The sequence below is a fragment of the Mus musculus genome, chromosome 12 (assembly GCF_000001635.26).
Source record: "Mus musculus strain C57BL/6J chromosome 12, GRCm38.p6 C57BL/6J".
Lineage (NCBI taxonomy): Eukaryota > Metazoa > Chordata > Mammalia > Rodentia > Muridae > Mus > Mus musculus.
The window spans coordinates 106,024,117-106,047,190 of record NC_000078.6 but is presented as its reverse complement, the minus strand read 5'-3'; the positions used below and the strand labels follow the sequence as shown (position 1 = coordinate 106,047,190).

Sequence of the window (23,074 nt, the reverse complement as noted above, 5' to 3'; positions counted from 1 at the left end):
AACAAGCAAAACAAGCGTGTAAGAACGGTGTATGTAAAGGACATTTAAAACAAAGTCACCATTGAGTAACTTAAAATCTACTTAGAGAAAAATAAACACAAACACTTTAACTGACATTATGAGAAGGGTATTAGAAGTAAAACTCTATGATAAATGACAACCCAGTGATTGACACAGGAATTTAAAGGGCCCAAAGACTTCGGTCACCCAGGGAGCAGCAGCCAGCTCTAGCTGGGGTCCCTCTGAGGGCTGGGCAGCTCTTCTTCCAGGACCACAAACACAGAAGAGCGGTTGAAAAGCGGGTGGGGGGGAGCGAGCATCACCGCCCTTCACAAAGAGAAGGACAAAGGACAACATAAGACACAGAATACTGGACTAAGTCTGAAAACAGACATCCTTAAAACCTAGAAATTCAGTGTTCTGATAATGTAACTGGAAATACCTATCCGAGGCTTTTCCCTCAGCTAGGTAAGTGAAAAGGGCAGGAAGCGAGGCTCACAATCCTAAGATAAAGCATCAGTGACACAGAACAGAGCACACACGGTCACTTAGCACTTTCCCTCTAAAGCAGGGCAACGAGTATGGCAATTATGCAGGGCAGGGCAGGGCAGGGCAGGGCAGGGCAGGGCAGAGGGGCCTGAAAGCCTGGACACGGTCATGAGTGAGGGGAGCCTTGCCTTCTTCTCAATGGAGTCCTTTGAAGATTCTGAGGAACTGATCTCCCACCCCCACCCCCAGGTACCATGTGCTCATGTGCACAGAAGAAGGCACAGCAATCTCCCCCAACCCCAGGCACACGACTAACATCACAGGGAACTCTACTTCCTCTGACCCGGCAGCAGCCCATCCCGTGGTTCAGAAGGAATGTCAGAACACAAAGAGAAAGAAAGCTGCAGACCAGAGGACAGGAAACAGGGCCCTGGCAGAGCCCTGACAGGAGACAGCCACGGGCACTATTATTGACAAGAAAGAGCAGAGGCTGACTAAGGTTTCCCACTGCAGACACAGGCTGAAGAAGCTCAAGCCTCACAAATGCTACAAGGGCTCAAACCCTGCCTGCTGTGCTCTGGGAGCTGAGAGGGGAAGGGCTCACCCAGAAGTCCTTGGGTCCAGTAACCCTACAGGGACCAAACGGCTAGTGCAGCTGACACCAAAGCAAGTCAGACTGCAAGAGGCTAATACAGAAATACTTCTAGAAAAATGAAAGACCAAGATGCTTTATGAATAAAGACACAAACGTCCCTGCAAACTATGAGCAAAGCAGTTCCAGAACGGTGCAAGAAGCCTACGTCAGCTTGCCTAAGTAGGACTACAGGCTCACTCAGTTCAGTATCGGGAGCCATATTAACTGATTAAAGGAGAAAAGGCTTATGAGTCAGCCTATAAGACATTGTAAACCATTTAAAAATGAACAGGTAAACTATAATCTAGAAGGAAATATTTACAACACATATTTGAAAATAAGATCTATCTAGAACTCTTCCTAGTCAATTATAAAAAGCTACACAATCCAGTTATTAAAACTAGCCTTCTTAAGTAGAAAAGAATCAAGAGACTGAAGAAGCACTTATCACACAAAACCACACAAATGGCAGACACACACAACGACAAAGGGCTCAGCGTTCTCATGCAGTAACTGCAAACCTAACAGCAGCCAGACACCACAGCTACCTCCTGGAAGGCCTGGGAAGTGAGCATGCTCACAAAGCTGGCATACCCACTTGGAACAAGCACTGGGTCTGGCAGAGCAGTCAGTCAACCACTGGCAATGCAAAACCCAGCATATCCACTTTGGAAATATGTCTAGAACCTTTAAAAAAATTTTGTTGGTTTTTTTTGTTTGTTTGGTTTTTGGGTTTTTTTTTTTTTGGGTTTTTGAGACAGGGTTTCTCTGTGTAGCCCTGGCTGTCCTGGAACTCACTCTGTAGACCAGGCTGGCCTTGAACTCAGAAATTTGCCTGCCTCTGCCTCCCAAGTGCTGTGATTAAAGGCGTGCTGGAAATAATTTGAACTGTGTTGACCTGGCCCAAGAGATTTCAAAGGAGAAGAATTTCAGAATGTGGCATAAAGACTGTTTTTGTGGTATTTTGGTGAAGAACGTGGCTACTTTTTACCCTTGTCTGAAAAGTCTGCCTGAGGCTAAGGTGAAGAGACTTGGATTAATTGCATTAATTGCATTGACAAAGGAAGTTTCAAAAAAGCCCAGCAGAGAGTTTTTGTTCTCTGGTTAAGTCTCACAAAGAGAAGATTGAACAAGCATGGCAAGCTTAGAAAGGCAAAATATAAAATATATGGTTCGAGTATTAAAGGCATACCAGGAAGTGAAATGGAGCAAAATCCTGTGTTCTAGGAAATAACCATGCGCCACCACGCCCGGCTCTAAAATTTTGAATGTGTATTCTCCCTATTGACAAGTAATTTAGCTTCCAAGAGACACAGAAAGCCATCCCATCAGAACGTCACTCCAAAAGTCTATGTGGAAGGTTTGCTCCAAGTCGCCCAAACTGGAAACAGCCCAAATTCCTATCCACACATCAAAAGGCAGTGATGGCACACGCCTTCAATACCAGCACTCAGGAGGCAGAGGCAGGAGGATCCCTATGAGTTTAAGGCCAGCCTGGTCTACATAATGAATTCCAGGACAGCCAGGGCTATACAGGGCTATTCCTGCCTCAAAGGGGAGTAGGGGAGGTGCTGGCTGGTTTTGTGTGTCAACTTGACACAGGCTGGAGTTATCACAGAGAAAGGAACTTCAGTTGGGGAAATGCATCCATGAGATCCAGCTGTGGGGCATTTTCTCAGTTGGTGATCAAGGTGGGAGGGACCCTTGTAGGTGGTGCCATCCCTGGGTCTATAGTCTTGGGTTTTGTAAGAAAGCAAGCTGAACAAGCCAGGAGAAGCAAGCCAGTAAGAAACATCCCTCCATGGCCTCTGCATCATCTCCTGCTTCCTGACCTACTCGAATTGCAGTCCTAAGACAAGGGGGGGACAGTAAATGACTGATATCCTAAAAATACAGGTGACTCTTTTAAAATACCATACTAAAAACACAGCATATATCTGATAGTACCCATGGATAACACTCTAACAGGGGAAATCCTGAGAAGGGTGAGGGCAGGGCTCAAACACAGGCCACAGAGCTCTCTAGAGCCTGCAGAATGTCCCACAGAGGGCATGAGTAAAGCACTTACACATGCCTGTCTGTCACAGTGTTCACACTTACACATGCCTGTCACAGTGTTCAAATGCTGGTTTATTAGCTATAAAGTTTACTGAAAAATTACACTAAGTCAATACCTTTAAAATGTTCACTAAAACGAAGGCTAGTGGTGGCTCAGTGGTTCGAGCACTGGCTGCTCTTGCGGAGGACCTGGATGGCTTCCCAGCACCCACATGGCAGCTCACAACCATCTGTAACTCCAGCTTCAGGGGACCCAATGTCCTCTTCTGCCTCCTCAATTGCACTTTGCATGCACATGATGCACAGACAAGGATGCAGGCAAAACCCACAAAATAAACAACTTAGAAAGAAAAAAAGCTGGTCTAAGATACTTGGTTCCTAAAGAATAGAATATACTTCTATTTGAATATAATAAAGTGAACGAACGAACGAATGCGGAGTCTTGTATAACCTTTAAGCAGAAGAAAAGGCACAGGGCACTAAGCTCTCCAATGACTGCTCTGCTGGCTCTTCTGTTTAACAAGGGTCCTCAGGGATCAAAAATAGGGCGGGCAGAGCTATAAACAACGTTGGTCAAAACAATGAGTGAGTGATACGGAAACATGCCTTCTCTGATCTGTAACTGGACCAGCGACTCAGTATCCGACACAGCTGCTTGCTGCCAATCCTGTGCATCCATAACTGCAGCGTGAGCAATGCAGGGAAGTCACACTTCTTAAAATGAACAGGGAAGGGAGTAAAACTGACAGCAGGCAAAGTAAGCGTGCACACACACGCACACACACACACACACACACGCACACACACACACACGTCGGCTAAGCGTGATGTTACAGGGTATGAATATAAACCACACCTGCCTAAGGTGAGCAGCTGAAACAAACAGTCCCACCCCGCAGAGCTCTGTGGCCTCTCAGACACCCTCAAGTGCCACTCTAGCATGGGGGAGCTGAAGACTCTGAATTCAAGTTACTTAAAACTATACAGCTACTATGTGTCTCATTAAATATTTAGAAAGATTAATAACAATGTAGTAAGTCTAGTCATCAAAAAAGATGCTCTACAAGATAAATACCAATTACATTGAGAAAGAAAAAAATGAGCAATATTTTCTTACCACTTTCACAACACAGGGCGCGTCACTGCCAACCGGTTTGGAAGAATTTGTGTCCGCTGTTTAAAGAGAAGACATTTACATCAGAACAAGGAGTGTTGCCATAGACAGAATATGACACACACTTAGGCCCTTGAACCCTCTAAGGTGTGAATCCCAGATTCCAAATGGCATTTCAGATCATCATTATAACACTGTACCTAGTCTACGACTGTTTTCATATGTAGGATGTATCTAGCAATTTTAGGTTTCTTCAATTTAATCAGATGTTTCAGGAAGTTGTTACACAAAGTTGCTACTATTGCTTTCATTCACAAGTCCTCTGGTGTTTAGTATGCGGACGCACTGGGAATTCCTAAGAATGGGACTGGTGGAATCCCTAGGTCTAGTCAGCTGTAAAACTCATGAGGAAGAACATCTGAAGGCCGAGGAGCTGACCCCATCACTGGTTAGTACACAGCAACACGTGTGCCATTGCCATGCACTACAGGAAGTCTCTCCAAGCTCATCATCAAGTATCTTCGTGTCATTTTTCTAAGAAATGAGAATTTGCAAGTGGACAGAGGAAAAAAAAATCCTTTCACTTCTGGCTATCTATCATTTGAGCAATAAAATGCAGACGTATACAATGACAGAAGCATCACTATGATATGATAGAAGAAATGGAGGGAATATTTAAACAGTGAGGGAGGTAGGTGGTGTTGTAGTGTGCTAAAGGAGCCTGGGTGTCACTGAAACTATGGAGCAGTTTCGGTCACGGGTGTTCACAGGAACAACATTCCACATAGACCAGCACCACAGCCCCCAATATGGGAGCTTTACGTGAACTGCAAAGCCAGGAGACCGACGCACACAGAGAAAATGGGATACAGACAGTGCAGAGACCCCTTAGAAAAGGAACAGAGAGTAAACAAGAAAGGCTTAACAGACAGGAAGAAGGCTGGGGCTGCTGCTGGAACTGAAACACGGAGCCTCCAAGGTTTTCCAAAAGGACTAGCATGGTCTAACTCCGACTGGGCTGCTTAGGAGGGCTGTGTACCAGCCAAGAGCAGAAGCAGGTAGAGCAGTGGGCAGAGTGTGGCCTGACAGCTGCATAGGCCCAAGGTGGTACTAGCACACTGTGGTCACAGACTCAAAACAAAGGGCAGCTAACAGGGACTTGATGGGCTGGAGGCAGACTGTAAGCCACTTCTAGGGTTTGAGCTGAAAACTGAATAAAAGTTACAAATGGAGAAATGCAGGAGAGATGCTTTGGGGTTTTTTGTTTGAGATGCTTGCTAGAAACATCCACGTTCAGATGTTATTACAATTTTAATCTAAAATGTCCCCCCGATTTGTGACCTGAACACTTACTCTCATCTGGTTACTATGTTGGGAGGCTGTGGACCTTGAACAGCTGAAGCCTAACTCAAGGAAGTAAGATATTGGCTGAGGGCCTCTGACAGCTAGTTACAGCCCATACCCAGTTCTGACCTACACTCTCTGCATCCTGGTCTGTGCACTGTGGATAGCCACCCATGCATTCCTGCCACCACCATGTTCCCCCACGTATATGAGTGCAACTGTAGACTCAATGTCTAACTGTGAGCCAAAGAAATCCTCCCCATTAGGGTGCTTCTGCCATAGCAACACGAGGCGCTGGTGCAGATCTTAGTCTATTAGAGATACAAGTCTTGAGCTCGTAAGTGATTAGCAAAGAAACGCCAGCTATCAGGGAGAGGCTCTAGTTCAAAGGGATGATAGCACATGCATGCGCCGTGTAGATGAGGTCTCGGTTCAGTCTCCAGCAGTTTAAATGGAAAGGCCATTTATTTAGAGCCTCACACTGAAAGAAAGCTCCTTGGGAATGAACAAAGAGAGAAAAGTGCTAGGACTGATGCCAAAGGCACTGTCACCTTAGAACAGAGGATAGGCAGACTGCGACAACAGCCACAGAAACCAAGGAAGAAAACCATGCAAGAGTTGCAGCCAAAGTACCTCAGACACAGGAGAAGCACCAGCTTCCAGATACGCGCACCAGCTTCCAGATACGCTCACCAGCTCCCTAGGACAGCCCCGGGGAGCAGTATTTAGATGGTGAATTAATAAGTAAGGCAGGTCCAGAATCTTTAACAAAACATGAAAATGAAGATAGCATCCCATTAATACTGCACACTCAAATGAGAAGAGAGTAAAGAAACGAAGTGATTTATCCATAACACATGCACGCACTACGCCAGGCACAAAGAAGACAAGAATTGAGCCTTGACAACAAGTACCTGCGTGTCCTAGAACTGAGAGAAGTATTCAGGTGTGGAAAACATCATGCAATGTTAGGGAAGGCCAGGGAATACGTATGTGCACGCCCTGCCCTAACCTCAGCTTTGGGGAAGCAGCATTGTGCAAAATCAAAATGGTGAGAGCCTCACTTCCGTGGTCACACTCACACAGGGCGGCATCAGTGCATCGGTGCCCACAGCAAGGAAGGCACAGGCCTCAAGCCAATCCTCCTCTCCACACACACACAGTTAAAGCCGAGGCCTAACTCAGACTGCCCACTGGGTACTAAAAATGTGTCAACAGCACCTGCCAATGACAGAAATAAAATACTCAACATGCACACAAAGCAAGTTCCAGATCTGCAAAGGGCCACAAAAGCAAGAAAAGCACTCGGGAGCACAGTGGCCCTGAAAAAAGCCCACGCGGGAGCACGGTGGCTGAGGTACAGATTTTAGGAGACTAAAAGGGACAACCTACTTAACTACAAGTTCCTGTTAACAAACTCCTGCAGCAACTACACCGCCCCCTCTAAATTACACGCCTGAATATGCACTTGGCTGATATAACTAACATAATAGTGTGGATGGAGACAAAGCGCCCCCACATACAGTGGCAGAAGACACAGCCAATGGGGTAAGTTCTAGAAACTTGAGAAGGCTGGACATAGCTGGAGAAGGTCACTGGGCAGTGAAAGCCAGCAGAGGCATCTTGCCCTGGAGCCTTCCTCTGCACCAGAGGTGAAACTCTCCAGTCTCATGCCCTCTGCCTAAACACATGGGGTGTGGAGCCAAACAGCATGGACTGACCCCTCTGAAATCAGGAACCACAGTGACCGTGTGGCTCAATCACCAAATCCCCCTGGGCTTTCTCGTAACAATGTGAACATTTCATGAGCAGCCACTTTCCATGGTTTATGAAGACTTTCACCGTACATAAATACAGCGTACTTCACTAGGACGGCTCTATGTCCAAACAAAACCAGAGAAGCAGCATGTACCGCTCCAAAGGCCAGTACAGTCTCCATCAGGAGGCTTGTGTGCAAGACATGGTGAGAAGCGCTGTCAGCCATGTTTCATGAACACAAGTACAGAGCGAGGAGTCCACTCAGGGGCATGAAGCAAGCGAGTGAGTGAAAGCAGCTGTCTCCTATCATGGTTCTCAAATCCCAGGATGCCCTGGACCACATGGAGAGCCTGTTCAGACAGCTCTGAGTGAGGAGGAGGGTGGAACACGAGAACAGCCATTCTGACCAGTTTCCAGACGATGGGAACCTTCACTATAATAGTAGCATTCCAAGTCAGATGTCGCTAGAAAGTTTTCATTTTGTAGTAACTACTTGAAAGGGAAAAAAGTCAAGTAGTTTCATATTATAGATGTTTACATCTGTGGGGTTTTTTAAAAAATATCTACAACATTTCATTCTATGTAAACTACTATTAAATATAACATTTGAAACTTTCAGGGTTAGAGCTATGGCTAAATGGCTGCAAGCACTGGCTGCTTTTCCGGGACCAGGACTGGATCCCTACCATCCACATGGTGACTCACAACCATCTCTAACTCCAGTCTCAGGGGATCCAACTCCTTCTTCTAACCAGTACCAAAAATATATAATTTTTTAAAAGTTGTGCCAGGCAGAATGGCATATACTCTTATTCAACACTTGGAACACAGAGGTAAGAGAATCTCTGAGTCCAAAGCTAATCAGAATCTCACAGTGAGACCATGTCTCTCAAAAGAGAGGAAGGTAATCATTAAGAAATTACATAAGCTGGAGAGATGGCTCAGTGGTTAAGGACACTGACTGCTCTTCCAGAGGTCATGAGTTCAAATCCCAGAAACCACGTGGTGGTTCACAGCCATCCTTAAAAAGAAATTAAATAACTTGTTAACTAACTAAATCAAGATTAGAGATAAAAGTGCATTTGAGGCCTACCTCAGCTATATGATGCCTTAAAACTCAAAATTTACATCAATAACAAAGCTGAGAGTGAGGTAAAACAACAGAATGCAAAGACGGAAAGAAGAACCCATGCAAACAGGACCTGTGTAAGCACACTCCCACTAGGATTCGCAGGGAAGGAGACAGTTGTGCCTGCAATCAAGGTTTTTGCTGTTGTGTTTTGGCACAGGGTCTCACTATGTAGCCCTTATTGGCCTGGAAATCACAGATCTGCCTGCCTCACCCACTGCTGGGATGAAAAGACTGCACCCCTACCCCCCAGCTAAGTAAACCTGCTGCTGCTGTTCTTGTTCCTTTGGTCTTGGTCTTGGTCTTGCTGTTTGACGAGGGTTTCTTTGTGTAGTCCTGGCTCTATAGACCAGGCTGGCCTCAAACTTAAAGAGATCATTTGTTGATGTTTGGTCTTTTGCTATGTGTTATATTGAATACTGGCTCCCAAGGCCTGGTTGCTGCCAGGGACAAGAAAATCTGCACACATACAAGTGACACTATGTAACCTTACCCACCCCACCCCACCAAGTTATCCCTGAATGGTGAATAAAGAAGCCTCCCGCCTATAGCTCGGCAGAAGAGAAATAGGTGGAGTATGGGTTCCTGTGCTTCCGGTCTGAGGCAGAGACCACTAGGAGAGGCTGGGGAAGAGAGAGGAGGTGAGTCATGAAAACATGGCCATGAGGTCTGGCCCAGTTCTGGTACATAAAGGCTTATTATAAAAATGAAAGCTGTGTATCTTTTTTCTGGGAACTGAATGACCTAAGGTGGGGTAGAAACCCCTGAAATGAGACTAAATACCTACTACAACACTGCCTCCCAAATGCTAGGATTAAAGGTGTGTGTCACCACTACCACCCAGCAGGTAATCCATTTTTAATGTTGAGACTTCAGTAAACTCAGAAGATCAGGATTTTAACTTGATTTCCAACTATCCCAAGTTAAGCATGCTAACGAATACAACTAACATAGGTCAAACCCAAAAGGAAGTACAGACATTTTTAAAAGCCCATAGCTGTAAAGATCTGTAAAATGTGTAAAACACACCGAGTTGGAAACAACTGTACCTGACTGAGGTAGAGGGAAAAGGATGGATAGAGCTCTCTTTCAGTCTCCAGAGAGCTTGACAAGTCTGTGTAGCAGTCTGAAGAGTCGAAGGATATAACTGTGTTTACGAGTGACAGTATTTCAGCATTTTGTTCTTTTTGTATAATAAGATGAGCCATCTTCTACTAATACGTCAAAAGTGAACTTGCGTATGACCACACACTCCTCAATCACCTCTCGTGATGCTTTGTGTATTCTTGGACCAGGGAGTGGCACCATTTGGAGGTGTGGCCTTGTTGGAATAGGTGTGACCTGGTTGGAGTAGGTGTGTCACTGTGGGTGTGGGCTTAAGACTCTCACCCCAGTTGCCTGGAAGTCAGTCTTCCACTAGCAGCCTTTGGATGAAGACGTAGAACTCTCAGCTCTGCCTGCACCATGACAGCCTGGATGCTGCCATGCTCCCACCTTGATAATAATGGACTGAACCTCTGAACCTGTAAGCCAGCCCCAATTAAATGGGTTTTTTATAAGACTTGCCGTGTCTTATAAAGACATGGTGTCTGTTCACAGCAGTAAAACCCTAGCTAAGACACCTCGAATATCAACAGCACCTTGCAGTAGCTCAATTGAAAGACAATCTATCCCATAAGAAGCATTTAGGGGGCTGGTGAGATGGCTCAGTGGGTAAGAGCACCCGACTGCTCTTCCGAAGGTCCGAAGTTCAAATCCCAGCAACCACATGGTGGCTCACAACCATCTGTAATGAGATCTAATGCCCTCTTCTGGTGCATCTGAAGACAGCTACAGTGTACTTACATATAATAAATAAATAAATAAATAAATAAATAAATAAATCTTTTTAAAAAAAAAAAAAAAAAAAAAAGAAGCATTTGAATCTTCCCACTGATGACCTGAAATCGCAAGCACTCACCCAGATAGATGCAGCCAAAGCCACCTTGGCCAATGGGCAATCCTAGTTTCCACTCCTTCCTAGACATGTCGGTTAGGACCTCTCCAGCGGCAAACTGCTCTGCGAGGCGCCTCTTCGCAGGTCCGGGTCTTCCAGCCTGAGCTGCTTTTACACGGGGCATCTTCACTGTAACACAAAACAAGGCAACTCTGTTCACAGTTCTAACCTTAGAATTGTTCAAAACATCCCCCACAGAAGGCTTCCATTCAATAGGGGCTGTTGGAGACTATAGAAGGATGGCTAGTTCTGTAACAGCTAGGATCCTATTTGGTTGTCACTAAGCTTGGAGAGGAGACCATAAATAAAGTGATGCAATTATGGGAAGCACGTTGAGTCCGTCCCAGTGGCATATCATCTACGACTACAATACTATTTAGTAACAACAGAACAAGAATGTTGATGCAACTGAGGGAAAGCATGCAGTTAGAATGCACCCCATCTAATAACGCAGCCACAAGGTCCTTAGTACGGATGTGCTAGCACCAGCACAGAGACTACAATCTCAACCAGGTGTGTACAAGGCAGAGGACAAGGGCTTCTGGGGCACAAGAGTAGGAAGGCTGCAGCAGCCCCACTCACAAAGGAGGACACAGACTCAGCAGAAGTGACACACGCCACCAGCTAGTTCCACAAAGTCCTGGCCATCCGATATGTCCCTTCCCCCTGGGCATTCTGGAGAAGTAGCTCATTCGATTTTCTCAGCAGCACAAGTCAGTATTCTGGGAAGACACGGCTGGAATCAAAAGCCTTGGCTCCAAGTGTGTAACTGGCTGGTTGGGAAATCGTGATTCAAGCACATCTATCTAAGCTTCAAGTGCCTCTGCACAACTCACTGCACCCTGTACAGCTGTGTGTGCACATAAACGTGTGCTCTGAGTCCAAATTCTTCTTTCTATCCACACTGACTCCTTAAACAAGATTTCCTTAAGATTCTACAATTCTCTAAAAACTGCAGAGGAACAAACCAGAGAGGGGAGTGATTGAAACAGACTGGTCTGCAACACTTAGAATGCTATTTCAAATGGGAGTCTGCTAAGATGTGACATCTGAACTCAGATATACTAAATATACAGACTATATTAAAAGATTTATTTTCTTGGAACTTGGAGAGGTGGCTCACCGGTCAAAGAGTACTGACTCCTCTTCAGAGGTGAGGTCCAATTCCCAGTGGCTCACAACCATCTGTAACTCCAGCACCAAGAGATCCCATGAGCCTTCTGGCCTCCTTAAGTACCAGTCATGCATGTGGTGTGCACATACCCATGATTTATTTTCTTGTTTTTTAAAGAATGTGTATGAGTATCTGTCTGTGTGGGTGCATGAGGAGGCCAAGGGTATGAGATTACCTGGAGCTGGCGTTATAGGGTTTTAGTTGCGGGTGCTGAGAACTGAACTCAGGTCCTCTGCAAGAATAGTAAATACTCTTAACTGCTAGATTATCTATCTAATTTTATCACCACCTCTGCCTGCCTACACAGTATTAGATTGGAAACTTCAGCAAACACCCACCAATTATCACTACAAATGCATGAATTCCATATATGCAATTTATATCGTATATACTGTGATAGCTAATCTTGGTCGTCAACCTGACTACATCTGGAATCAACTGAAACCCAAGCAGCACAACACAGGATGAAAGGCTTCTCGTGGTTAGATTATTTGAGTCGGGGAGATGTACTCTAAATCAGCCGTGAAGGAAGGAAGCTTTTGCTCTCTGCCTGCTTGCCGTCACTCTCCCTGTCAAGCTCATCCGTCCTGTTGCTGAGACATTCCTTCACTGGGATTAGAACCCACTTCTTCAGGACTTCCCTGAAACTCCAGCTCTAGTGTAGGACTGTTGAGACACCCAGTCTTCTCTCTCCATCAGGAGACAGCCACCGACGAGCCACTCACACCACAGCCAAGAGCCATGCTAATACATCTCCCTTCAGTAGATACGTTCATTCCATCAGTCCCAACACTAATGCAAACACTTTATTAACTGATAGGGAAATCTTTAAATCTAACTTTTCTCTAAAAAGAAAAAAAGCTTTATGCATTTCCGATTTCAAACTTGTCTGGGGTGAGAGCACCTTCACAGCAAAGGCGCTTTGCTCGGGCTAGCGCTTCCTCAGATGGGCTCTCTCAAGGTACTTTTTTAATCTGTGCTGAAATCTTGCCCAACAGTATTTTGGTGACAGCCATGGCAACCAAGACTTAAAACAGGAAGAAAGATTAACTTCTGCACCTCGCACCTCGGTGACAACTCAACTAGAAGAACGAAGCTGAACACACAGCAGTCCTGGCACTAACATGATTCCTTCTAAACTTCATCCAGCTTTATCAGATCACAGCAATTTCCTATTTGATTATTTCCTTATAGTTGTCAAAACAGTTTTAAATGACTTTTAAAACCTTCTTTCTGTAACTGAAGTGTCTGAACAGTTTTTTTTTCTAGAATTATTTTCCCATGCAATAAAAATACCATATTATAAGTGAAAACTCTGCCTCAGCATTTACTTCATATAGATTTCTTGTAAATAAAGTGGGTTTTTTTTTTCTCCATTCCAAATAAAACTATTGGCTTTTATTTTTAGTTTTACTCTTGAAGCCAGCTATTTGGAGCTTACTGGGATAATTAAGATCAGGAATACCGCTCCTAAAACTACTTCAACAGAACAGCATAACGTGCCCAGTGAACTCTGAAGAGACACTGGGTATGAGAAGGCCTCCATGAATCCCTTCCCTACAGACCCCAAACCACTCAGGAGAAGGCTAGGGTGAAGCTCAGAACCTTAGGAAACATCCACAGGAAAACTGGGAAATGCTTCCTGTGTCCACAATACCACGTAAGTAGATGAAGATAAGGCTGGCCCATTCCCAAAACTTCAAAGCAGAAATTCCCCACCTTCCCACCCCCAGCTCAAGAGAAGATGCTGGGCTGCAGCCAGAGTGAGCTTCACAAGGACGTCCGTCACAGCTAAGTTGACTTCTGGGCTTTGAACACAGGAGAACAGCAAGCAACAATGTGCAGTTGTGAAGCCGTGCCCCACACATGACCACTGGGGAGGTACATCGCTTCAGAAAGATTCCCCACCCCACCCCCCCGCCCAAAAAAAGACAGCTATGGCTATTTCAAAACAAAATAAAAACGCCAGGTAGGTTTGGTGGTTGTTAACAAGAACACTGTATAAATAAAAGTGGAACAGCACACAGGAGGACAGCAACTGCTCACTGATCCTTCCAGCTATCCAGTCAAGCAAGGTCAAAACTCTAAATGCAAGATTCCAGACATAAACAAGTCATAAAATGCAACATTGTGTGCCATTCTGAGTATGGATGCATCGATCCAGCCGTAGAAGCCGCTCGCCTCCTTCTGATTCATCCACACTGCGCATGCTGCCCTCCCTTCAGTCACAGGGGCCATCTTAGTTTCCAAAGCAATGGTGATTCTATCACAGCACTCGTGTGGCACGCCATCAGCTCACCACTACCTCAGAGGGACACAGATGTCTGAGATGTGGAAACCACAGGCACTTCATACATCAGACCCTCTTCTGATGGTTTCGGTCTTGGTTACTATCATACTCTCACCTTACAAACTAAATTAGGATCCCTATTATACACATTGGTTGCAGTATCTAGGCTCCACTACCAGCCATGGTTTCTGGGTTCCATTGTGATCTTGGAATGTCTCACCCGGGATAACAGAGGACTGTTGTAATTAGGTGACATCCTCAATCTATTATTCCTTTGTTCCTTAAAAATCATAAATGTGAAGTAAAAAATGAGAGGTCCAGCTTAAAATGCTGTACCTGAAGTAGACACAGGTGTATAACAAGCCTAGCACTAGGAAGTCAAACGCAAAAGGATCCAGAGTTCAGAACCTTCCTAGGCTACACAGAGACTGTCTAAAAAAGCCATAACTATACTTGAAATTGCCTCTTATGAAAAACCTACATATACATACACAAGCCTTCATATTAGCAACCCCACTCACAAAACCGCGTAGAAACAATAACCAAGCCAGTAACTTAATGCACGCATCCCCTGGCATATGAACTGTACCGCTGAAACACTATTTCCACTAACAGAAACCTCGCCGTGTCAAGCTGACTCAGCCAGTAGCAAACGTGCGAGGAGCACACGGTGGCCTGCCTTTCCCCCCAGCACAGGTGAGAAGCTGCCCAGTGGTATGCACTGGCAATCCCAAGACTGAGGAGCCAGAGACAGGTGGGCTCTGGGTCTCACTAGGCAGCCAGCCTAAACGCACTATGAGACCCTTCGCAAAGTACATGGCTTCTGAGGAGTAACACCCGAGATGGTCCTCTGACCTCACAAATGAGCCCACAGCCTCTTCCTACCATCATAAGCATCCCTAAAGCCTTTTCTGTCCGTTCATCCCGGCCCTAAACAGGCTTTTCCTGGTGTGTGTTTCAGGTGGTAGAACTAACCTTGACAACTTTTTCTGAGATCTAGACCCTTCCCCACCCACTGCACTAGAAACCCCTTTTATTTTTGAGTATAGAGCAACAGGAAGTCTAGTGTCTGAGAACAGGAAGGCTGGCTGTCTCGAGCTACTGTCGCTTTGCAGGCCATATCTGAGAATGACACTTTCTTAAACCTTAGCACAAGCGCTTGCCTTATTAGGTGAGTGAGTGTTCATAAGAGCCGCAGACGCGGATTTCAGTTAAACAACTGCTGCAGTGCATTGGAGGGATCTTCTAATAGCGACACCAGTCCCAGCCCTGAGGCAGAATTCTAGTAAGGAATGCACAGAGAAGCTAACCCGTAGGACAGTGCAGTCTCTGTCATTTCAGAACACTCAGCTCAAGCCGCCTGTAGTAACAGCCATGCAACAGACAAGAACATGGTTCCTCATCACATGATGGTTACATAATCTGACCATGTTTTCTCCCTTGGATTCTAGATGGAATGCAGATGTAACTGAAAAGCGCATCAGGACGCAGATCCACACTGCCCGGTGCTGAAACCACCCGCTGTTACAGTCTACATTAGCATATTCACCAAAATTTAATTGTAAACAGAGTGATTATAGTACTAAAGTTATTAAATACACAAAGCAAGCTTGGAACCATACATATTCAAATAGAGTTTTAGCAGCAGATCAACTTTTATTTCTGAAACAATACCCTAATTAATAGTCAGTTCTGATGATAAAATGGTCTTCAGTTTTTCAGATAACCGTCCAAAAAAGTTCCCTATGAATATTAAAATAAAGTTTTGTGAATAGCTCGAAAATCTCAATGGCTATATTTATCACAATACGATACTGTATTTAGATAACGGGCACTTTCTCAAGTCCTGGATTCAAATTTGGCGAAGGATTTTTTAAAAAGGCTGGAGAGAGGGTAAAAAGCTTGAATGGACTCAACAATAACACACTCACTGAGCTCTACAAATTCACAACCACACTGGGCACCACAGCGCAGTATGATGCTCTCTATGCTCTGGGTGGCCACTCGTGAACGTTCCCTAAAATACATATGCATAAACTCCTTGAGGGGGTTATATATGTTCACGGAATTTTCTCTAAAGCCATAAACTTCTCTGATGTTTCATACTGTACAAAACACATCCGACCCAGGAGAACGTAAACCTCTCCGTTAGCATGGTGTCAACAGCTCTGCACCAGCCACTCTCCTACACACTTCCTGTACACTCAGAGACTGTTCCCAGTCCTCAAGGCCACCTCAGGAACATGGGACTTGTAAAGTAGAAACAGCCTCTCACAGGCACATCGTCCCTTCTGTTTATGAGCTCCTTGGATGCAGGAATTGTGTTCTCTATAATAGACTGTATACTGCAGGAACTAAAGGAACTTCTTTAGACAGCATAGCGTTCCAGTTGCTCTTCACAAGCAATTACCTGATTCCAGCTTTATGCTTACTGTACACAGCAGACAGCAGTAGATCCTGGAATCCTTTCAAAGGCTCAGCAACTGCTTTCTAAACTGACAATGTCAAACCCTTCTGGCTTTCCTCAGAATGCCCAGTTCCCCTTTCTGATCTGCAATTCTCAGCAAATGATGCAATAACCTCGTTTACAGGTTTCACAAGTGTACAAACCACTTAAACTCACTTCACATCCAACTCAGTATCCAGATCTGCCTCCTCTCCTGTCACATGGACGAAGCCCTTCCGTTCCTTCAGCTCACCTTCCACCCTGTGAGATGAGCAGAGCCAGGGAGGGGCAGCGGGGAGAAGGCTGGCTGTGCTCAGAGGGCTCTGCAGGCAGCAGAGCTGTGACATGATGGAAAGGCACAGTTGCATCTTGGGATGTGAACATGAATGACAACTTAGCAAGAATGGAACAGCTCTCTGAACACCCGAGTCAGAGAGCGCCTTCTCACCAGTCTAGTTCTTACCACAGGTTTCAATGTTTTGTTGTTCTTTTGCTAATATGTATAAATTCCCTTTCAACATACTTTCCATGTATAAAGTGAATATTAACAATCTTCAACCCAAAGTTATAAGCGCTCTGCAGTCACTGTCACAAGTTACACTAAGATGGGAATGAGCTTAGAATCCAATTCCACTGATAAAAAGCAGAGGATAGGACCAAGCCTGTCTCTAACAGCGTCTCTGGTTGTAACTGGGCAGCACTCCTACCATGGTGAGCTTCTGACCACCTGAAGCTCACGTGGAGGCTGCTGCTGCTGTCTGCCCTGGTGTCTGTGTGGTCTGAGGTCACCACTGTCCTTGCTGCAGCACTGACAGCACACTGTGCTGGGAAGCACACCATAATTTTAAAAAATTAAGTGCTGGGCTTGCTCATCTATGTTCACTGCTGCTCTATTCATAGAAGCAGAAACTGGAAACAGCCTAGATGTGTCAGCAGATGAATGGATAAAGAAAAGCTGGTACATTTACACAATAGAATCTTACTCAGCTGTTTAAAAAAAAAAAACCCAGGTAAAAAAGTCATCCTGTGAGGTGGCCCAGCCCCACAGATATGGTATGTATTAGCGTATATGTAAATGTCAGCTCTTTAAGTCTTTGATAAGCAGACAACCACAGAAGTTAGATATGGAGGACGTGTGGAGGTGCCTGTGAGGGTCTCCCAAACAAGGAGAAATAGAATATGCAGTTGTGGGTGGGTGGATGGGGGAGAGGAGACGGGGAGAGGAGAATTAAACCAAAAGGGGGCGGCAAGACGGAAGGTAAGCGGAACACCTAAAACTAAGGACCGTGCGAGGGGTGGGGCGCGGGAAAACCTGCCCCAGTAAAAGCTTTAAAGTATGTGCATATATGAAAGAAATCTAAATGGGACCAAAGAACAGGGACACCAGGCCCCAACCAGACCTACCTCACCACCAAGGGAAACTGTCAGCGCCAGGAATCAGTTACAGCTAATTGAGTTGTTGGCCAAAGTGGCCCCATGGAAACTCCCAAACAGCCCAACCTATTGCCAAGGCAATCAGTGCTCTCCACAAACTGACAGTAAGACCCTATGGTTGAAGACAACACCTCCATAACTCACTGAACATGGAGAAGTCAAGCTGGTGCCTACCTAGAGCCTCCACGCTTACAGGAAGGTACCGTGCAAGATACTAGAGGAGAAAGGTGTAGCTTTTTAGCAACCCAGCTACAAACCTGCAGTCTACAATGGGGCATAATACACTGCTGTGACAGTGGCACAGAGCTGTGGGAGCAACCACCCACTTGCTAATTAGTTGTGGACCTAGAAGAAAACCAACTACTACTGCTGTGCTAAAGGAACACAGCAATAAAGTTACTAATGCCATTCTTCTGTACTCAGAAATCAAGGCCTGCTCAGCCATCAGAGACGCTCCCTCCTACGGCAGAGAGGAACAAATAGAGACCCACAACTAGACAATGTGCAGAGAGCGAGAGACCTCGGAAGACTCCGTCCTAAACGCCTCCATCAAACCCCTCACTCAGGGTTCAAACTACCTTGTGGAAAACAAGAAAAACAGATTGTAAAGAACAGGGATGGAAGACACCAAGGAAACAAAAACTTCCAGATACAACACAACTGGCTCATGGCTGAACACAGACTAGGGCAGCACAGGTGTACATCAAACAGGATCCCAGTGCTGACAGAGGGAGTATACACAAGCCCCTATCCCTAAGCCAGAAGCTATGTCCAACTGACAGCCACTCTCAAAGGAAAAGTCCATTTTCTTCAATAGACTCACTGGGTGTACAAACCACACTCCAGGGCAGGCCTCACAGCCTCACACCCAGCAGCAGATGGCCAACACAAAACAAACTCAGGTTATCTTGGAAGGGTTTCTGTCTCAGCGCTTTGTCTAGGCATTTATTCCCCTCACAGGTCTTTTGCTTATATATTACGGTTTTTGATGTTATATTTCTATAGGACTTCAGTGTGTACAGTAAATGTATGTATCTGCATCTGTGTGTGTCCTGTGTTTTACACTGCCTTCTTTCTGACTGCTCTTCCAAAGGTCCTGAGTTCAATTTCCAGCAACCACACGATGGCTCACAACCATCTGTAATGAGATCTGATGCCCTCTAATGGTGTGTCTGAAGACAGCTACAGTGTACTTACATGCAATAAATAAATCTTAAAAAAAAAAAAGAGAGAGTATCAGTAAAGTTGGGCATAAGTGCACGCCTTTAACCCCAGTATGTGAGAGACAGATGAATCTATGAGTTTGAGGCCAGCCTAGTCCACAGAGCAAGTTCCAAGACAGCAAGGGTACATAGAGAAACCCTGTCTCAAAATCTCAACCTTCGCCACAAAAAAGAATTATCTGTAAGGAGAAAAAAATACAGAGAGAGAGAGAGAGAGAGAGAGAGAGAGAGAGAGAGAGAGAGAGAGAGAGAGAGAGACCCTGTCTCGAAACCCCATCCCTCCCCACAAAAAAGAAACTGTAAGTAAATACACACACACATACATACACACACACACACACACACACACACACACACACACACACACAATCCGGCATTAAAACCTATCATACAGGAACCCTGGACTCCTTTTAGGGGCAGCCAGTGTTCTAGTCTATTCCTATCAACCAAAGCACAGCAGTATCCATGGCTACATGGTACTTTTGTTACATAAACCGAGTGAGTATCAAACTGATAATACAGATGCAAACTCTGGAAACGTCACAGACTGTTCCTGAAGGCATTAAGCTGAGCAAACTGTGATGGGTCTTCAACGTCTCTCACACCTACGATGCTTCACACCTAAGCTGGAAAGAGCTAGGTGATGACTCACACTGCAAATTCTGGGAAAGAGAAATGGGCACTGCAGAAGAAAAATGTTTTCTGGTCCCATTTTTCACTTGCATTAGAAAATTAGCACCCCAGGCAGTGGTGGCGCACGCCTTTAATCCCAGTGCTCAGGAAGCAGAGCAGGATCTCTGAGTTCGAGGCCAGCCTGGTCTACATAGTGTGTTACAGGATAGCCAGGGCTACACAAAGAAATTCTGTCTTGAAAAACCGAAGAGAAAAGAAGAGAAGAGAAGAGAAGAGAAGAGAAGAGAAGAGAAGAGAAGAGAAGAGGAGGATAAAATTTTTATAGGGTAAAATACTTTAAATACATGCACTTCTTCACCTCGTATTTCCTTAACTCGTGTCTAAAGGGGAAGCACTAACAGTAGAACTCACATTTAACTGAAAACTGAGTGCGTTCATTCCAAACCCCAATTCAAGCCACCTCCCTGCTACTACTTCCCCTCGGTGGCATGAGAGGCCTCCACAGGCCTCCTTCTAACCTGATGTATACAGAAGATAATCTACCCCAAGATCCCCACACCCAGTGAGAAAGGCAGTGCAGAAACATGGGTGTCTGGCATGCTGTTCTTCACAGAGTCAGAGCTGCGAGGGTGCAAGCCTGAAACGCTGCCTCCAGGGAGGGGCCAGCTCCCGACCCTAACTCAAGGAAAAGCGCTAGAAGAAATGTCTGGGCAAAGTGAATACCAAAAACGTGGCCAGTTAGCCACTCAAGTATATTACCAACGTTTTACACAGTATTTAGTTTTTAATAAAAGAAGTTAGTTACATATTACACACTTCTTGAACCCTCCAGTAACTGTCCACAGTTATTCTTCTGGGAATCCTCGTTAAACCTATCAATATCTCCCCAGGACAGCCGCGGAGAATTCACCCCGATATATTCTTGATGCACAGCTCTAAGGAGGATAGTCCCAAATATGCTAGGAAAATGATAACGACCATATAATGAAAATGCATCAGTCGTGTACTATAGTTTTAAAAATTCATGAAAACATGAAAGAACTTTTCAGAGTCTCTGAAAAAAAGGCTTTTTATAAGAAACACACAAAAACACTTAAGCCATAAGGAAAAGTGGTAAATTGACAAAATAAAAATGGAAATTCAACCACAGGTTATAAAAAAACAAAAAGAAAAGCACCATGAACTCAAAAGACAAATGAAAATTATCTGCAAAACATGACAAAAGGCTTGTTTCACATTATTGAAAGAGCCCTTTAAATTGTGAGGAAAACTAGACAAAAGCCAGCTAAAAAAGAAAAGTGACAAGGACGGGCGGCTTGCAGAAGCAGCACACCTGGCTTTCACAGCAGCTTCCTACAAGGATTACAGAACTGAGGAGCGAGCGGAAAGGGACACAGTGCACAGCCCCACAGTACTCACCACCTCAACGGCCGTCCACCAGTCCTCCTAAAACCATCTTCATCTTATAGCAAACCCCAGACATCATAGCTCCTCATATGCAAACTGCCTGACAAAATTAATCACCTCTCAATACCATCTGGTAAGCAGTCCACTCTCTCCACTGTCTCCAAGGCATCTCTTCACATGGTGACTCTGCTACCTGGGACCCAAAAGTTGACCTGAGCTTAGTACCGCCTCCCTGTGTCTCCCCTCACCCTCTGCTATCTTCCTATAAAGTCAGGACTTGCAATACACTCAAGGTGGCCCTACAATCCTGTAGGGCTTTGCTCGTTTTGGATTGGTGCTTACACTGTGCTTGCTCTGGTGCGCCACTCACTGCAAGAGGCTGCCATGAACACTGCAGGCAGAGTACAATCACTGCTCCTTGCAGGGGCCAGGCACACACTACCGGGCAGGACAGAAGTTACGGGACTCTCTGGACTTGGCACTGGTTTGGTAACCTAGGAACAGAAGATTGTCTGGAGTGCTCCTGTCACATGGATCGGCTCCACCACTCTGTATCCAGTTGTGCAAACCAGCAGCCATGCCCTTGGCTGCAAATTCAGTAGGCAGTAGCAACCTTGGTTTTGTTTCTGCTTCCACTCGCTTCCTGTGGCCTCCCTGTGAGTGCAGACTGCTGCTCAAGTCCAGGGATGCTCTTTCCTCTTGACAACTTCAACCTGTGGCCTGCGACTCACATGCACCCAGGGTGACAATGATTGTGGCCCAAAATGAAATCAGAGACTCCCTAAAAACACAAGACTCTTTGAAACTTCTTTTGAACTCAACTGAGTAGTTCTCCAAGCTGAACTCTGGGGATAACGACACCATGTCTCAATACAAACTATGACACAGCTGCTAAACTATTCAAAAACTATTGAACTATTGAACAACCTTCAAGTTGACCACCTTTTAGAGAAGCCCTAGAAGCCTTGGAGAAAGATGTTCGAGGTCCCCTTACACACTGTTGTTCCAAACCTCAGCCCACTCCTACAGGGCACTTTGTTTCCTTTTAGCTGAAAAATGACTGTTTGGAGCCTGAACCGGGGCCAAGACTGTCACAGGCCTGGGTGTTGGGCATAACATCATCACAATAATGCCGTGCTACTGCCATAACACTGTAGAAGATGGTCACTTCCAGGTCTTTTGAGCGGGAGCTACAAATGGGTCTTAAAAGAAAAGCACATGCCACATTCACACTGGCATTTCTTTTTCCCAACTCCTCAGACTATATTATATATGTGTGGTGGCAAATCTCCAACCCAAATAACCCCAGGCAATGAAAACACAAGTCAACTAATATGAATGCATGCTGTGCGCATGTATCTACATGATGGTAGAGTGGGCAGACCTACCGCTACACTACCATCTTCCCCATAGAAGAGACCCCTTACAACTCGCGGTTTCTCCAGGCCAGCTGCTTCTGCTCCACTTTCTTCCTCTTCCTCCTCTTCTTCCTCCTCCTCTTCCTCCATTGTTCTCTCTCTCTTTCCCCCCAAACCTTCAGCTCCACCTTCCCCTCTTTCTCTGCCCAATCACCAGCTCTAGCCTTTATTTTATACATTAAGGTGGGAAGCAGGTTTACAGGAAATCACCTGAGTGCTGACTCATTCCTTGTTCGAAGCCCCTCACAGAAAAATGGAATTAACATCAAATATAATTAGCCCCAGGGCTATCAGCAACAGAAATCTTCAGCAACCCACCACAGAAATGACATTTTTATGTTTTAACACCTAAAAATCCCTAAAAAGGAAAAAAACCAACCTATTTGAGTCACATCAGCTTACCTACTGAAGAAAGCCGTGCTGTCAGGCGTGACATACACTTTGCACTCAGCACTCCAGAGACAGAAGAAAGTTGGTCTCTGTGGGTTCAAGGCCACCTCAGTCTACATAGCAAGTTCCAGCCCACC

General features: G+C 45.3%; 1 protein-coding gene across 23 annotated transcripts in view; it reads right to left on the bottom strand.

Annotated features, from left to right (window-relative positions):
• Positions 1–23,074, bottom strand: part of Vrk1 (vaccinia related kinase 1) — a 68,180-nt gene that overhangs the window by 31,128 nt on the left and 13,978 nt on the right. For 18 of the 23 annotated variants that reach the window (XM_030246689.1, XM_017315045.2, XM_030246693.1 and 15 more), the window contains 2 exons: positions 10,487–10,651; positions 4,299–4,354 (listed from right to left, as the gene is read on the bottom strand). In XM_030246689.1, coding sequence (XP_030102549.1) covers positions 4,299–4,354; positions 10,487–10,646 — 216 coding nt within the window. In that variant the 5' untranslated portion in view covers positions 10,647–10,651. Of the gene's footprint in view, positions 1–4,298; positions 4,355–10,486; positions 10,652–16,396; positions 16,475–21,141; positions 21,963–23,074 lie in introns of those variants that run through there. The other 5 variants (XM_006515809.2, XM_030246686.1, NM_001364365.1 and 2 more) reach the window with 5 other exon arrangements.